The sequence below is a fragment of the Carassius carassius genome, chromosome 36, assembly GCF_963082965.1.
Source record: "Carassius carassius chromosome 36, fCarCar2.1, whole genome shotgun sequence".
Classification (NCBI taxonomy): domain Eukaryota; kingdom Metazoa; phylum Chordata; class Actinopteri; order Cypriniformes; family Cyprinidae; genus Carassius; species Carassius carassius.
In genome coordinates, this window is record NC_081790.1 from 18,413,386 (window position 1) to 18,426,692 (window position 13,307).

At 37.8% G+C, this 13,307-nt stretch overlaps 1 protein-coding gene across 4 annotated transcripts; it reads right to left on the reverse strand.

The window, feature by feature from the left end:
* Positions 1-863: 863 nt before the first annotated feature.
* Positions 864-12,613, reverse strand: LOC132117366 (putative monooxygenase p33MONOX). 4 transcript variants are annotated; one of them, XM_059526619.1, is made up of 9 exons: positions 12,482-12,613; positions 11,808-11,911; positions 9,420-9,516; positions 8,997-9,190; positions 8,751-8,862; positions 7,843-7,967; positions 7,639-7,742; positions 7,386-7,546; positions 864-1,328 (listed from the first exon to the last, which is right to left on the reverse strand). In XM_059526619.1, the coding sequence occupies exons 3-9, from the start codon at positions 9,442-9,444 to the stop codon at positions 1,117-1,119; spliced, it is 933 nt and encodes a 310-aa protein (XP_059382602.1). In that variant the 5' UTR covers positions 9,445-9,516; positions 11,808-11,911; positions 12,482-12,613; the 3' UTR covers positions 864-1,116. The 4 variants fall into 4 exon arrangements, with proteins under 4 accessions (XP_059382602.1, XP_059382599.1, XP_059382603.1 ...); XM_059526616.1 differs by having other exon boundaries at positions 9,420-9,527; XM_059526620.1 differs by lacking the exon at positions 12,482-12,613 and adding an exon at positions 11,992-12,127.
* Between the last annotated feature and the right edge of the window lie 694 nt (positions 12,614-13,307).

Consider the following 13,307-nt stretch of genomic DNA (forward strand, 5'->3'; position numbering starts at 1 on the left):
TTTTTTCCAAATTTGTTTAAACTTTATTTATATATCAATACATAAATTAAAATGTAAGTACTCTGAAAAAGAAAGTATAAAAATCGAGTGTCTGTAGACCTCTCACGACTGTTTTAAAGACAGCTCATTATTTCCATTCACTCCACCCCCTCCCTTCTGGGCTCCTATAGATTATTTATCGTCTCTACTACGGCTCGCTAAGTAATGTTATGTTAGCTATATTACACATGTACGTGTGCTAATGACACATGCTTCATGAAAAAAATATGTATGATCAAAATACAAAAATAAAGATTTACCTGTCCAGCAGAAATAAAGCCATCAAGGAGTCACTTTTCAGCCCCTTGAGTTCCCTCAGTTCTCGCCATCGCTGGAAAGCCACGCCGATATTAACTCGCGTTTTATTTCTTTGTTTATCCAAAGACTTTTTGTTCATTGCCTTTTCTTGTACTGTTACTGTCTTCTTATTTTTGCCTGGTTTGCCTTCACTAACTGCATAGGCCGGTACTGTGAATTTTGCTTGCTGTTTCTCTGCCATTGTTTTGGTATTCCTAGGATCCGTGCCTGTTGAATTCCTCAAATCAAACGTGCGCGCGCAAGTGGGCAGGTCATGTGTGGCAAAAGGGTGGTTGCCATGGTTGCGAGAGAGTGACAGTCGCCTAAGCCAATCCTATGTTTCGTCCCGAAATGGAAATAATGAGCTGTGTTTAATACAGATTAAACTGTCTAGAGTCACTCGATTTTTATACTCTTTTTTTTAATCAGAGTACTTACATTTTAATTATGCATTGATATATATAGAAAGTTTAAACAAATTTGGAAGAAAGTTGTTTATACATTTATTACCTACCCTGCCTTTAAGGAAAAATTAAAAGGCAAAGCAAAGAAGAGGCTAACAAATGACAACAGCACAAGCAAAAATGCTGCTACGCACTCACACAACAAGTTCTGAGGATGAACATTTAATTCCACACTAGCAAAAGGATGAGTCTGTGATAGGGAAAAGCAATTACCAATGCAGTGACCCAACAGCAAGACAGCACAAGATAATAAGAGAAAGGGTAGACCAGCTACGGTTCACTATGTGTACAGCTGAGGGGGATGTAGGGAGTTCTCTCAGAATCCAGAGGGTGTCAAGACGTTCATGTCCCGGTGTTTGAGTTTGTGAGGTTGGCTCATCGGTCTCTTCCCCTCCATGGTTGGGATCTCCATCTTGGGGGGAGCTTTGAAGTTTGTGGGGTCCTCGGCCAAGCGGGTGGCCTGGGCTTTCATCGCTTCCATAGGGGTGGGTTTCTGAGCTCCCTTGTAGGACTGCAGGGCAAAGCCCCCTGTAAACATACAGGAATGAAATTAAGTATGTTGACAATGATGGGGCGGGGGCAATGAACCTCTAACATCTGCAATACATGTGAAAAAAATCTCTCATTCTGCAGAGTTTTAAAGCATTTTATACAGCAGCTAGATCTGGTCCTCCAATGTAATTGGTCTAGTAGTATAAACATGTAGAACAGAATTGGTCTCTGCAGGGGCTAGTTGCTAGGGATGCACTGATGTATCTGCCGCTGATATTTATTGGCCGATTTTTTGATTAGTTCAAAGCCATCGGCATATCGGAAATAACATGAAAGGGGAAGATACCGATGATTTATTAATTAACTGCATTGAGACAATGAGTTGCATGTCTGTTGCATATTCCAATTTTTTTCTCTGGGCAAAGTAATTAAATACTTGCCAAAACAAAATCAAACTAAATCTGTACAAAATATAGTTCGCAAGACGGCATAGTACGGCCATATGCAAACATGACGCTGATGCATCCAACGAGTGAAATGCCCAGCTGTAAAATCATCATAGGTAAGTCTCAATGGCTATGTGCTGGCGTTAGAGTTTATCCGAGGATATGTCACGAACCGCCAAGCATTAAGCAAAAACATCTCGTTGTTAGGTACCAAATTTCGATACCTAAGGGGTTCATCTCATCAGCATTAGTGAGCCAATAAGCACGCAGCACTAGCTGGTGTATTCAACTAGAGACACGGTGCAGATCGATTGGTGTTTGACATCCGTGAGAGCGATTCTAAAGCGCACAGAGCAGTCTGCGCTCAATAACTCTCGTTGTACTGTAATACATCGATTGGTCTGCACAGTCGGTCAGCATCAATTCAAACACACATACTAGTTTACACCGGTAACACTCAGAGATGTGGCGTACATGTGAGGCTGTAGTGTGGCCCCAACCCCCTTAGATGTAAGGCTACATTTACACTGGTGCGTTTTTGATTTAAAATTAAATCAATCCTCGTCATACTGGCATTTCCACTGCATTTCAAACTGGCTCTCCGCTATCTGACAAACGACAATACTTCTAATGGAGAGTGCGGGAGCTGTGTGGCATATGCAGATGTCCGTTCATACTACACGACCGAAAGAGTGTGTTATGTGACCATTCATTGTGTCTGCAAATTTGCTTTTATTTACCATTATTTTACCCTACATTATTTCTGAATGTAATAAATGCAACGTACAGCCAACTAATTTACATAGTTTTTTTCCCCTCTCAAAACGCTTTTAGGAGTAGCGGGTTTCTTTTATCCATGCTGAAACATTTTTTAATATACTGAAAATCTTTTTTTTTTTAAGCCCTGCTTAAAATATCGGTATCTGAATCGGCCAATAGTTGTTTGTTCAAATTGGTATCAGTAAAAAAATAAAATAAAAATCTCATCTGAGCCTCGAGTAAATATACTACAGTAACACATGTTCAATACAGTTTTACATGCGTATGAGTTGTTTACAAACCTGTTGTCCAACAAAGATATTCTTCATTGACGTGCTTTTTCTCCATATTAACTTCATAGCATAGTTGAGTGTTTGAAATAACTTATTTTTGAGATCAGATGTGGTTTCATATCACAGAATAAGACTGAAATCATACTATTTTATAGCATTATATACAATGATAAAGGCTATGTCGATTACCATTGCATTATAAATATACAGTCGTGGCCAAAAGTTTTGAGAATTACATAAATATTGGAAACGGGAAAAGTTGCTGCTTAAGTTTTATAATAGCAATTTGCATATACTCCAGAATGTTATGAAGAGTGATCAGATGAATTGCATAGTCCTTCTTTGCCATGAAAATTAACTTAATCCCAAAAAACCTTTCCACTGCATTTCATTGCTGTCATTAAAGGACCTGCTGAGATCATTTCAGTAATCGTCTTGTTAACTCAGGTGAGAATGTTGACGAGCACAAGGCTGGAGATCATTATGTCAGGCTGATTGGGTTAGAATGGCAGACTTGACATGTTAAAAGGAAGGTGATGCTTGAAATCATTGTTCTTCCATTGTTAACCATGGTGACCTGCAAAGAAACGCGTGCAGCCATCATTGCGTTGCATAAAAATGGCTTCACAGGCAAGGATATTGTGGCTACTAAGATTGCACCTAAATCAACAATTTACAGGATCATCAAGAACTTCAAGGAAAGAGGTTCAATTCTTGTAAAGAAGGCTTCAGGGCGTCCAAGAAAGTCCTGCAAGCGCCAGGATCGTCTCCTAAAGAGGATTCAGCTGCGGGATCGGAGTGCCACCAGTGCAGAGCTTGCTCAGGAATGGCAGCAGGCAGGTGTGAGCACATCTGCACGCACAGTGAGGCGAAGACTTTTGGAAGATGGCCTGGTGTCAAGAAGGGCAGCAAAGAAGCCACTTCTCTCCAAAAAAAACATCAGGGACAGATTGATCTTCTGCAGAAAGTATAGTGAATGGACTGCTGAGGACTGGGGCAAAGTCATATTCTCAAATGAAGCCCCTTTCCGATTGTTTGGGGCATCTGGAAAAAGGCTTGTCCGGAGAAGAAAAGGTGAGCGCTACCATCAGTCCTGTGTCATGCCAACAGTAAAGCATCCTGACACCATTCATGTGTGGGGTTGGTTCTCATCCAAGGGAGTGGGCTCATTCACAATTCTGCCCAAAAACACAGCCATGAATAAAGAATGGTACCAAAACACCTTCCAAAAGCAACTTCTTCCAACAATCCAACAACAGTTTGGTAAAGAACAATGCATTTTTCAGCACGATGGAGCACCGTGCCATAAGGCAAAAGTGATAACTAAGTGGCTCGGGGACCAGAATGTTGAAATTTTGGGTCCATGGCCTGGAAACTCCCCAGATCTTAATCCCATTGAGAACTTGTGGTCAATCCTCAAGAGGCGGGTGGACAAACAAAAACCCACTGATTCTGACAAACTCCAAGAAGTGATTATGAAAGAATGGGTTGCTATCAGTGAGGATTTGGCCCAGAAGTTGATTGAGAGCATGCCCAGTCGAATTGCAGAGGTCCTGAAAAGGAAGGGCCAACACTGCAAAAATACTGACTCTTTGCATAAATGTCATGTAATTGTCGATAAAAGCCTTTGAAACGTATGAAGTGCTTGTAATTATATTTCAGTACATCACAGATCAACTGAAACAAAGATCTAAAAGCAGTTTAGCAGCAAACTTTTTGAAAACTAATATTTATGTAATTCTCAAAACTTTTGGCCACGACTGTACTTTATCCTTTCATAAATAACCAAGATTGCTTGAAGAACAAAGACCATATATTTTGTGCAATCGCATGTATATTGTTTTCACGTTTCCTTGGTCAAGACTTCTCTATCTGCATTTATTCAGCTACAGCGATCACTGGATACCTCTGTCCATATTAGTGATTTCCTAGAGCATTACTTCTATGGTGCATGTGTGGAGTTAGCCCTCCGGCTTCCAATATGAATTAAACATTCGTGTGTACTGCTCACAAAACCCTATTTTGGATAAAAAATAGGAAAGATAACACTTTTCTCTCAAAAAACAGGATTCCCTCAATTATCATCATTGATATCGTTATCACAATAAATATCAGAAATTATCGTGATACATTTGAGCCCATATCACCCATCCCTAGTTTAAAAGAAGTACAGAAGTAGTTTATTCTGATTATTTAATCAGAAAAGTAGTTAAAAATGCTTATATAATAAAGCAATATTTGCTTAATATTTTTGTGGAAGATACATTTTTCAGAATTCTCTGATGAATAGAAATTCATCAGAGGAGGAAGTCGTGGCCTAGTGATTAGAGAGTTTGACTCCTAACCCTAGGGTTGTGGGTTCGAATCTCGGGTCGGCAATACCACGACTGAGGTGCCCTTGAGCAAGGCATCGAACCCCCAACTGCTCCCCGGGCGCCGCAGCATAAATGGCTGCCCACTGCTCCGGGTGTGTGTTCACAGTGTGTGTGTGTTCACTGCTCTGTGTGTGTGCACTTTGGATGGGATAAATGCATCCAAATGCAAAATATACACAAACACACACATTATATAAAATTACAAATGTGAACAAAGTCCCCCAGTGTTCAATAAATCATTAACAGTTATCAACATAATTCAGCTGCCAAGTATATCTAGCTTATAAAACCTTTTAGCTATTAAAAATATATTACATAAATGATTTGAGATGATGTGTGTATACAAGAAATTTTTACATTGGTTTCAAATGTGGCTCATTCAGTCGGTTTTATAAATAAGCTTAAAAATCATATATTTGATTTTTTCTTTTTCTCCAGTATATTGCTTTTTTTAATCAGTCTTCGAGGAAAGTAAAAACTCAAGTGAGAAGCCTGGAAGGGAATGTGAATAAAATATTTATTCTCATTCTTGGTAAGAACCTGCCTGTTGACGTTTATCAATTTTGACAAATCAAAAAACAATACATTATATGAACATACGGAGAAGGTTAATTACAAGATGGCTGCTGGTAAGTTTGGTGTGCTTGTGATGTTTTTAGTTTACATAATTATAAGAAATGTCTCAGTCAATGGCCCTAGAATTGACATGGAAGAGTGCTTACAAAGCAACTTTGTTCATTCAAACAAACTTTAAGTTATTAAACAGTTGGATTATGGAAAGAAAACGCTGTTGGATATATTCCTGTATCCCAGCTGGTACTCAGCCAGACATGAATCAAAGGCTGGAGCTAAGCGGCAAATTAACGGCAGAGATTTAATCATCTGTATGTGCCTTCTATTGTCTGGGGATATAATTAAAAAGATCCCCTGGTTTTAAGGTTTTAGTTGGTGATAATGAGATTAATGTAAAGGACTCGGTTAGTTACCTTGGCTGTGTGCTGTACTGCCACATGTCTGGAGTGGGCCAAGCACAAAAGGTACTTATGAAGGTAAATCAAAGAGTATGTTTTTTTGTTTTTGGACAAAAGTTTTTGGACAAAAAAAGCTATGCTAATTCTGGCAAATGCTCTAATTCAGCCATATTTTGATTATGCATGTTGCTCTTGGTATAATGGTGTCTTAAAGCACCTGAAACTTAGGCTTCAGACGGCTCAAAATAGGGCTAGAAGGCTTGTTTTGAACCTCCCCCTGAGAACTCATCGTGATATTTCTCATTTTGAGACTATTGGGTGGTTAAAAGTAGAGGATCGTGTCTCTCAGATTCATCTGTGCATGGTACATACTGTGCATGGGGCTGTCCCCAAATATCTGAATAATTATTTTAATAGAGTGAGAGATGTACACAGCTACCGGCAGCTCTACTGATTTTGTACCTCCAAAAGTTAAGATTACTTTAGGTAAAGAGTCCTTTTTTGTCGCAACAAGCTTGTGTAACAGGTTGCCAGGGAATTTAAAGACGACCAGAAGTTTAGGAGGTTTTAAGTTGGCATTGAAAAAATGGCTCAGATGCCAATGTTAGTATGACAATATTTTATAGTTTTGTCTTGGTTTTTATTTTGTGTTATATGAATGTGATGGTTGATGTTTGATTTATTGCCACTTGCTTTGTCTACCTTTACTCAGGACCCCAATGGAAATAAGCCCTAGGGCTTTATTGTGTTATCCTGACTTTGTATGTTTCTTTCACTGTATAATACAAAGATGTATCATATTTTAAACAAAATGGTCAAATAAATCAAATCAAAATACAGGCTGTTTTTACTACAAATGTTCTTAATTATAAGTAGCTTGACGATTAACAACAATTTCAAAGTATCTTTCCCAAACCTTGCAGGCACATGGTTGCTTCTAAAAGGTTGGGAGCAACATGCTGGATTATAAAAATTATGAATAATCTAAATTAAACCCCAGAATCTACTGTTAATGTGTGTCTTGTGATGTAGGAATGATAGGGTAAGGATCAATATAGGAGCTATAATCTAAGCAAATCATGCTGATTGTTATTTTTTTATGATTGAGTGTTACATTGACTTATAAAGGTTTGTTTTAACACACTTGGCAGTCATTTGTTTAAATTTCAAATTTAAAGAGAATATGCAGAATGGATTAGTTAGATGCAAAGTGCAGCCTTTGGTTTACCGGTTATGGCTGGATCTGTACCTGGGTCAGTTGTGGACTTGCTGACTTGAGGTCGTGGTCCAAAAGTGCCCCAGCATTCTACAGGTCCATCACTGGAAGCCAGATCTACACTGGAGCTGGAACTGGTGCTCATCTCAGAGCCTGTGAGAGAACCGGTGGAGCCCTGAGTGCTGAACCATCCCCTGCCAAACACACACACAAAATTACCATCTCATTTTTCAACCCACAATTTGATTAATACAAAAGGATGTGAAACTGCTGACTCATTCAGCACCTGCGTATCTGCCTGGGTGAGGACTGAGGAGTCACGGCAGGCGTCGACTGACCAGACAATGGCTGTTTTTCTTCTTTGGCATCTACGCTTTGCATTTGAAGCTTCTACAACATCCAAAACACATGATTTATACATTAAACACAATTTAAGAGATGTCAGATCACTTTGACATTTGAGCCTGTTGAACTGAGGATCTCTGCCTACATGCATTGACTCTGCCAGACGATGGTAGTGGGTCTCCTCTGCATTCAAGCCTTTGTGAGGAGTGTAGCCTGTATCAGTCAGTCCTGCCTGCTTCTCAAACTTGTGCATGCTCTCCTGGGTCTGCTCTGCAATGCATTGTAACAGGTCCCATTAAGGCCACTGTTTTACACCAATTAGTACTTGAAATGTGATGCATAAGGCAGTGTCATCTAGGGTTGGGCTGATAGATGATGCCATCGTCCATCGCCGATGGCTTACAGACATCACGATGTTAAGCTGACATTGTGATTCCCCCCACCCATCCTCACTCCCCTGCAATCCGCCGCTTCCCAGTTCCAAAAGGAAATGAAGTGTACTATGGAAACCCTAAAGGGAGTAAATAGCCTACGAGATGGGAGGATAAAAAAAAATATTTCAATACTTTTTCTCACAATTATATCATTGGGTAAGTATAGGCGACTGTATATAAATTGCGGGCATCTGGAAGCCGCTATTGAAACCACTTTCTATTACACGCTGTCATTTTACTTTCACCTTGAGATTCGCGATCATAAGGACTCTATACTACGAACCGGCAGTACTTACCACACTTTTGACAATATTAGATGTTTGTCATTGGTGCTCAGGATCTGCAAATCATTTGCCATCGTTCTATCAGACATTACTCCTTACTCTGTGTATTTGGTAAATTAACCTTCATGTACTTTAATCCAGCAGGCTACTGCTAGCAAGCAGCTAGCCTTTTAGTGGCTCCATAGAACGCATTATTTGTTTCACGTCTTGGGCACACACCATAATCCCACCCCAACCCCCTAAATCATTGTCCATCACGATGTTTCACTGTAGACATCGTCTAATGCCAATCTGGTAGACATCGCCCAACCCTAGTGTCATCATAACATTCTTACTGATGATGAGAGAGTTCATGACCGACGAGGCTTTGGCTTTCACCACAGGGACTGGAGGTTTAGTGTATTCAAAGGTAGCACTTTGTTTTACCCCTCCTTCCGACTCATCCTCCTAAACACAAACAGGACATACCAGAAGAATTGTTAAATTAGCCTACAACAGCGGTTCTTAAATTCTGGTATGGAGTGCCCCCAGGTGGTGAAAATTATAATAAACCTGGTCAGAGATGAGCAGTGCACACACACCTCAGCAAGTCGTGCAAACTTCCTTTCAGGTATAAGAGGTCGCCTCCACAGGTTGTTAATATTAATGCCAGATGGAGGTGAAGACATAGGGCACTCAAGATCATCATCATAGCCGTGAGCTCGACGGGTCGTCCCAACAGGGATGGACATTCCCCCGAGGAGTCCCTCTGAAACACCTGGACCTGCTTCCAGGGCTGAGGTAAAAGAGCAAAGCACTGTGTCAACAACATATGAACTAACAGTTTCGTCAAGCAGTCACAATTTAATTGCATTTAAAAAGAGTAAACGTTGTCATATCTGTCATATATTGTCTCTTAAAGCTATTTAAAACAAAGGTGAACATATGTTAAAACCCTTGACAAGCCTTTAGAAAGTAATTTTATGCACTGCAATGTGTAAAATAAACAAGCCTCTCTCCTTTACCTGGAAGATCTCCAGGTCTGGACATTATGGCAACTGAATGAAGTGTTTCTGGTGGACCAAAAAGAGAAGACAGTCTGGACAACCCGATCAGATGGGACTGGATCAAATCTACAAATGAAATTAAGAGCAAGGAACAAGTAACATATTAACTGAGCAATATTTGAGTTTAAGACCAATGAACTATCCATCAGCCTCAGATTAATCATTAAAGAGAAAGTTCTGCAATCCTCTGCTATGCACAGAGTGGCTGAAATTCAAAGATCCCTGATATTTTTGGACAAATATTTCACACCTGGGATTGTGGGATAATACACAATATTGATAATAAACTTAAAAGTAAAAAAGTAAAACTTAAAACTAAAAAGTGTTGTAATGTAACAAAGTAGAAATACTTCATTACAGTACTTAAGTATTTTTGGGAGTATCTGTACTTGAGTTTTTATATTTCAGGCAACTTTTACTCCAATACATTTCCTAATTAAAATGTATACTTTTACTCCAATACATTTGAGTGGTCTGGCATTTGCAAGTTAGACTCATAAAAACACCTTTGCTCATGTGCAAACAAGCATGTGCCGTGCACAACCGCTGATGATTTAATTTCCCACTCAAGTCGAGGCTGGGGTGTGTGAGATACAGCATTGTCTGCAATGATATGGGAAGGGTTGTTGTAATGATCTGCCACCAAATATCCCCAACCACACAGAGTGCACACACATGATTTATCAGTCTATTAAAACTCAAATTTCCAGGCATTCTAAATTGTAGACGGCAAAAATCTGTCTTTATGCTTTTTATATTTATATAATTTCATGTAGGCTTAGTTAACTTAATCTATTTCATACAAAGAGTACCATTTTTCTGCAGATGCATGAACACATTAAATAATAATTTTATTCAAGTTCAGTAAAGCATTAAATGACTTACATTTTAGACATAATATTGCTTGATTTTTCTCAATTTTGAAAATTGTTCCAACCAGATCACAGCACTGTTTTGCATCTGAGCAATGGATGGTGTTAACTTGAATGAATCAGCTTTTTGAAAGAATCTGTTGCATAAATTATTCAGTGATTCACTCATTAACATGGTCAAATGCTTTGTTTCTGAATGAATCAGCTGTTTGAATGAATCGGTTGAATCTCAATGACGCACTCATTAACATTCACTCGCTGTCACCTACTGGCAGTTTTAATTTCACATTTCAACGATTTTTTTCATGTTTTAAATTATTTCAAATATTTTTTTAACGTTTTATGTTAAAAACAAAACATGAGGCCTATTTGTACATCTGTATCTGCAGTTTAAATGCATCCATACCCCCTCTGAGATACATAAACTGTGTAAATCCATGCTATTTCAAATGAAGATTCCAGAAATGTTTTCTTATGCTGGAATGAAAGACACTAAGTACCGGAAGAAGTGCTTCTTATTCTTTCCTAAAAATATAAAATGTAAGAAAGAGTTCAATGTATGCATGCATGTATGATTGATATATATATATATATATATATATATATATATATACAATTTTTATTTAATCCTAATTTTAGGATTAAAGAAAAGATGTAACATTTTGGTGTCCGCATCAAATTAAATTGACAAAATAGATTCTTTATATTATTCTCATTATAACTACAATCAATACAATTTATTAAAACCTTGTTTATTATTAATATTGAACACATTATTATAAAGAATAAACATTTTTTATTAAATGTTTTAATTAATAGTTTACAGCACCTTATTTGACAAAAATAAAAGATTCATTAAACTGTCAATGTTTTAGGAATTAGTTTCCTTAGACATAATTTTTTTTAAATAATAAATCTGTCATAAAGAACAGAATCCAGTGGGGAAAAAAAGGAAATATTTACTCTATGGAGTTTACGTATAAAAAATAAAGAAACAAAAAAAAGTTACATTTATATTCATTTCTGAGGTCTAACAAACTTCCCCATAAATGGTATGAACTAAACATGTCATGATAAATACTGATATTGAATGACACCGGGAAAAAAAATTTGTATTAAAAAAATAAAAAACATCATGTGGTGTCCACCATATGCTCACTCTTCCCATGTCCAATACAATGAAACTCTATTTAAGAGCACATTTACATCTTTAAAATGCAGTTAGTAGTGACAAATGATTTCTAATGCATACCTCGTCCTGCTAACATAAATTTAGATCATGTGGTGGTACTTCAAAGTAAACATGTATGTATATCTGAGACCATACATTCTTTAAACAATCATTTTTAGTGCTAGTGAAATGGAAATCTCTCCAAGCTGGGAGAGGGTTTTGTCTACACACGTTTAGATTTCAAAAACACATCTATTCTTATCGACACGTGGCATTATTAAATCAAATGTGACCATCTCTTACCAGTGAAGGGCAGCCAAAGCACCACTGCTAGAGCACAGGGTGATCTTGCTCACTCAGCATTGTGGGGCACCAGGACGAGCACAGCCAGGAAAAGACAGAAAGAGCTAGAGAACGCATCAAAATCCATGAAAACATAAGGACGTTTTGAGAGACTGCAGTATAAACCAGTTGACTGAGAATATACCTAATGCTATAAGTTACAGACTACAAATGAATCTGTATCTACAATTACACTAACGTTAAACGCTTTTAAACATTAACGTTAAGTGATAACGCAAGAGTGAGCAGTAGTGTGGTGAGAGTCAGTGCATTCTGGTAATAGGATTACACGAGTTGTCCTGCTGATGCAACGTTAATGCTTGCTCACTTTCCCAGTAAATTAACGTTACTGATCTCCGCTAACGATCATTTACGTTAACGTTACTTCAAAAGCTAACGCACTAATGTTAGCACAAAAGCTCGCTTTTGTTTTCAAACATTGTTTCGTTTAAGTTTGAAAGTATTAATAAATATTTTACTGAACACCACCACATATTTTGACAAATACAACAATAATTGTTAAATGGTATTTTAATGAGCGGACTAGCTGTTCAATCCAGATTTGGCGAACTGAAACCGGTTTGAGGTGCGCTCGCAAACTGCGGAGCGCGCTACTCAATTGTTTCTAACGTTACCTGCTGAAGAGTTCCCGCGCCTCCTCTACAGCAGAGGTAATAAGGGCACTTTTAACCGAATGGCTAAATTACACATCACAGATGTTTGACAAGATTTGGCCTTTGTATCTGCCATAACCTCCCCTTCCTTTGGGTCTCTGACAATAACCAACACATTACAGCTGTGGCTAGAATACCCGCTCAATCTCGCGATACTTCGATTATCTCCGCAGCTGCTGCAGTACTTCAAGTAGCCACACGGGGCAGTAAAAGACACATAAATACACAGCAGCACTGTAGTTCACAAGTTTTTTATTTTTTATTTTTATTGAACAAACATAACAGCAAATACAGTTTTCCTCTACAAAAACAAAAAATAATATAATTATAAACAGTAGACAAAGAGCAAGTAAAGTAAAAAGCAAGTAAAATAGACAAAAGTAAAACAAAATAATAACAAAATAAAAAATAATACATTTACAAAATAATAATATTAATTGAGCCAGGGGTAACATATCCTTTAAATAAATTCAAGAGAGATAGAAATGCCTCGAGTCCCTTTTGTTTTCAATATAAAAAAGCATAAATATTATACTTTGTGCATAATGTAACTGATTTTAAAGCTTTGGCATTGTTGGAAGAAGATATAGTACTCAAATAATATTTCAGGTCATTGCAAAAGACAATAAAAAGAGGTTTGACAGACAAAAATTTACACTTGTGTACAGAAGACATGGCTAGAAAAATACAAAGATTTACAAGAAAATACTTGTCTTTCAGATGTTTTCAGAGTTATAAGAACCAACGTAGTTCACACAAGTGTAATTATTATACTCTGTGACTGTAA

Bases quoted from the DNA above. Each gene is read 5' to 3' on its own strand.
- LOC132117366 (XM_059526619.1), bottom strand. From the start codon at position 9,444: ATGTCCAGACCTGGAGATCTTCCAG. The intron at 7,968-8,750 runs GTAAGAATGTTA...AATGCATTGCAG, and splicing joins CATGAACTCTCTCATCATCA to AGCAGACCCAGGAGAGCATG. The intron at 1,329-7,385 runs GTACAGATCCAG...GTATGTTTACAG, and splicing joins CAAGTCCACAACTGACCCAG to GGGGCTTTGCCCTGCAGTCC.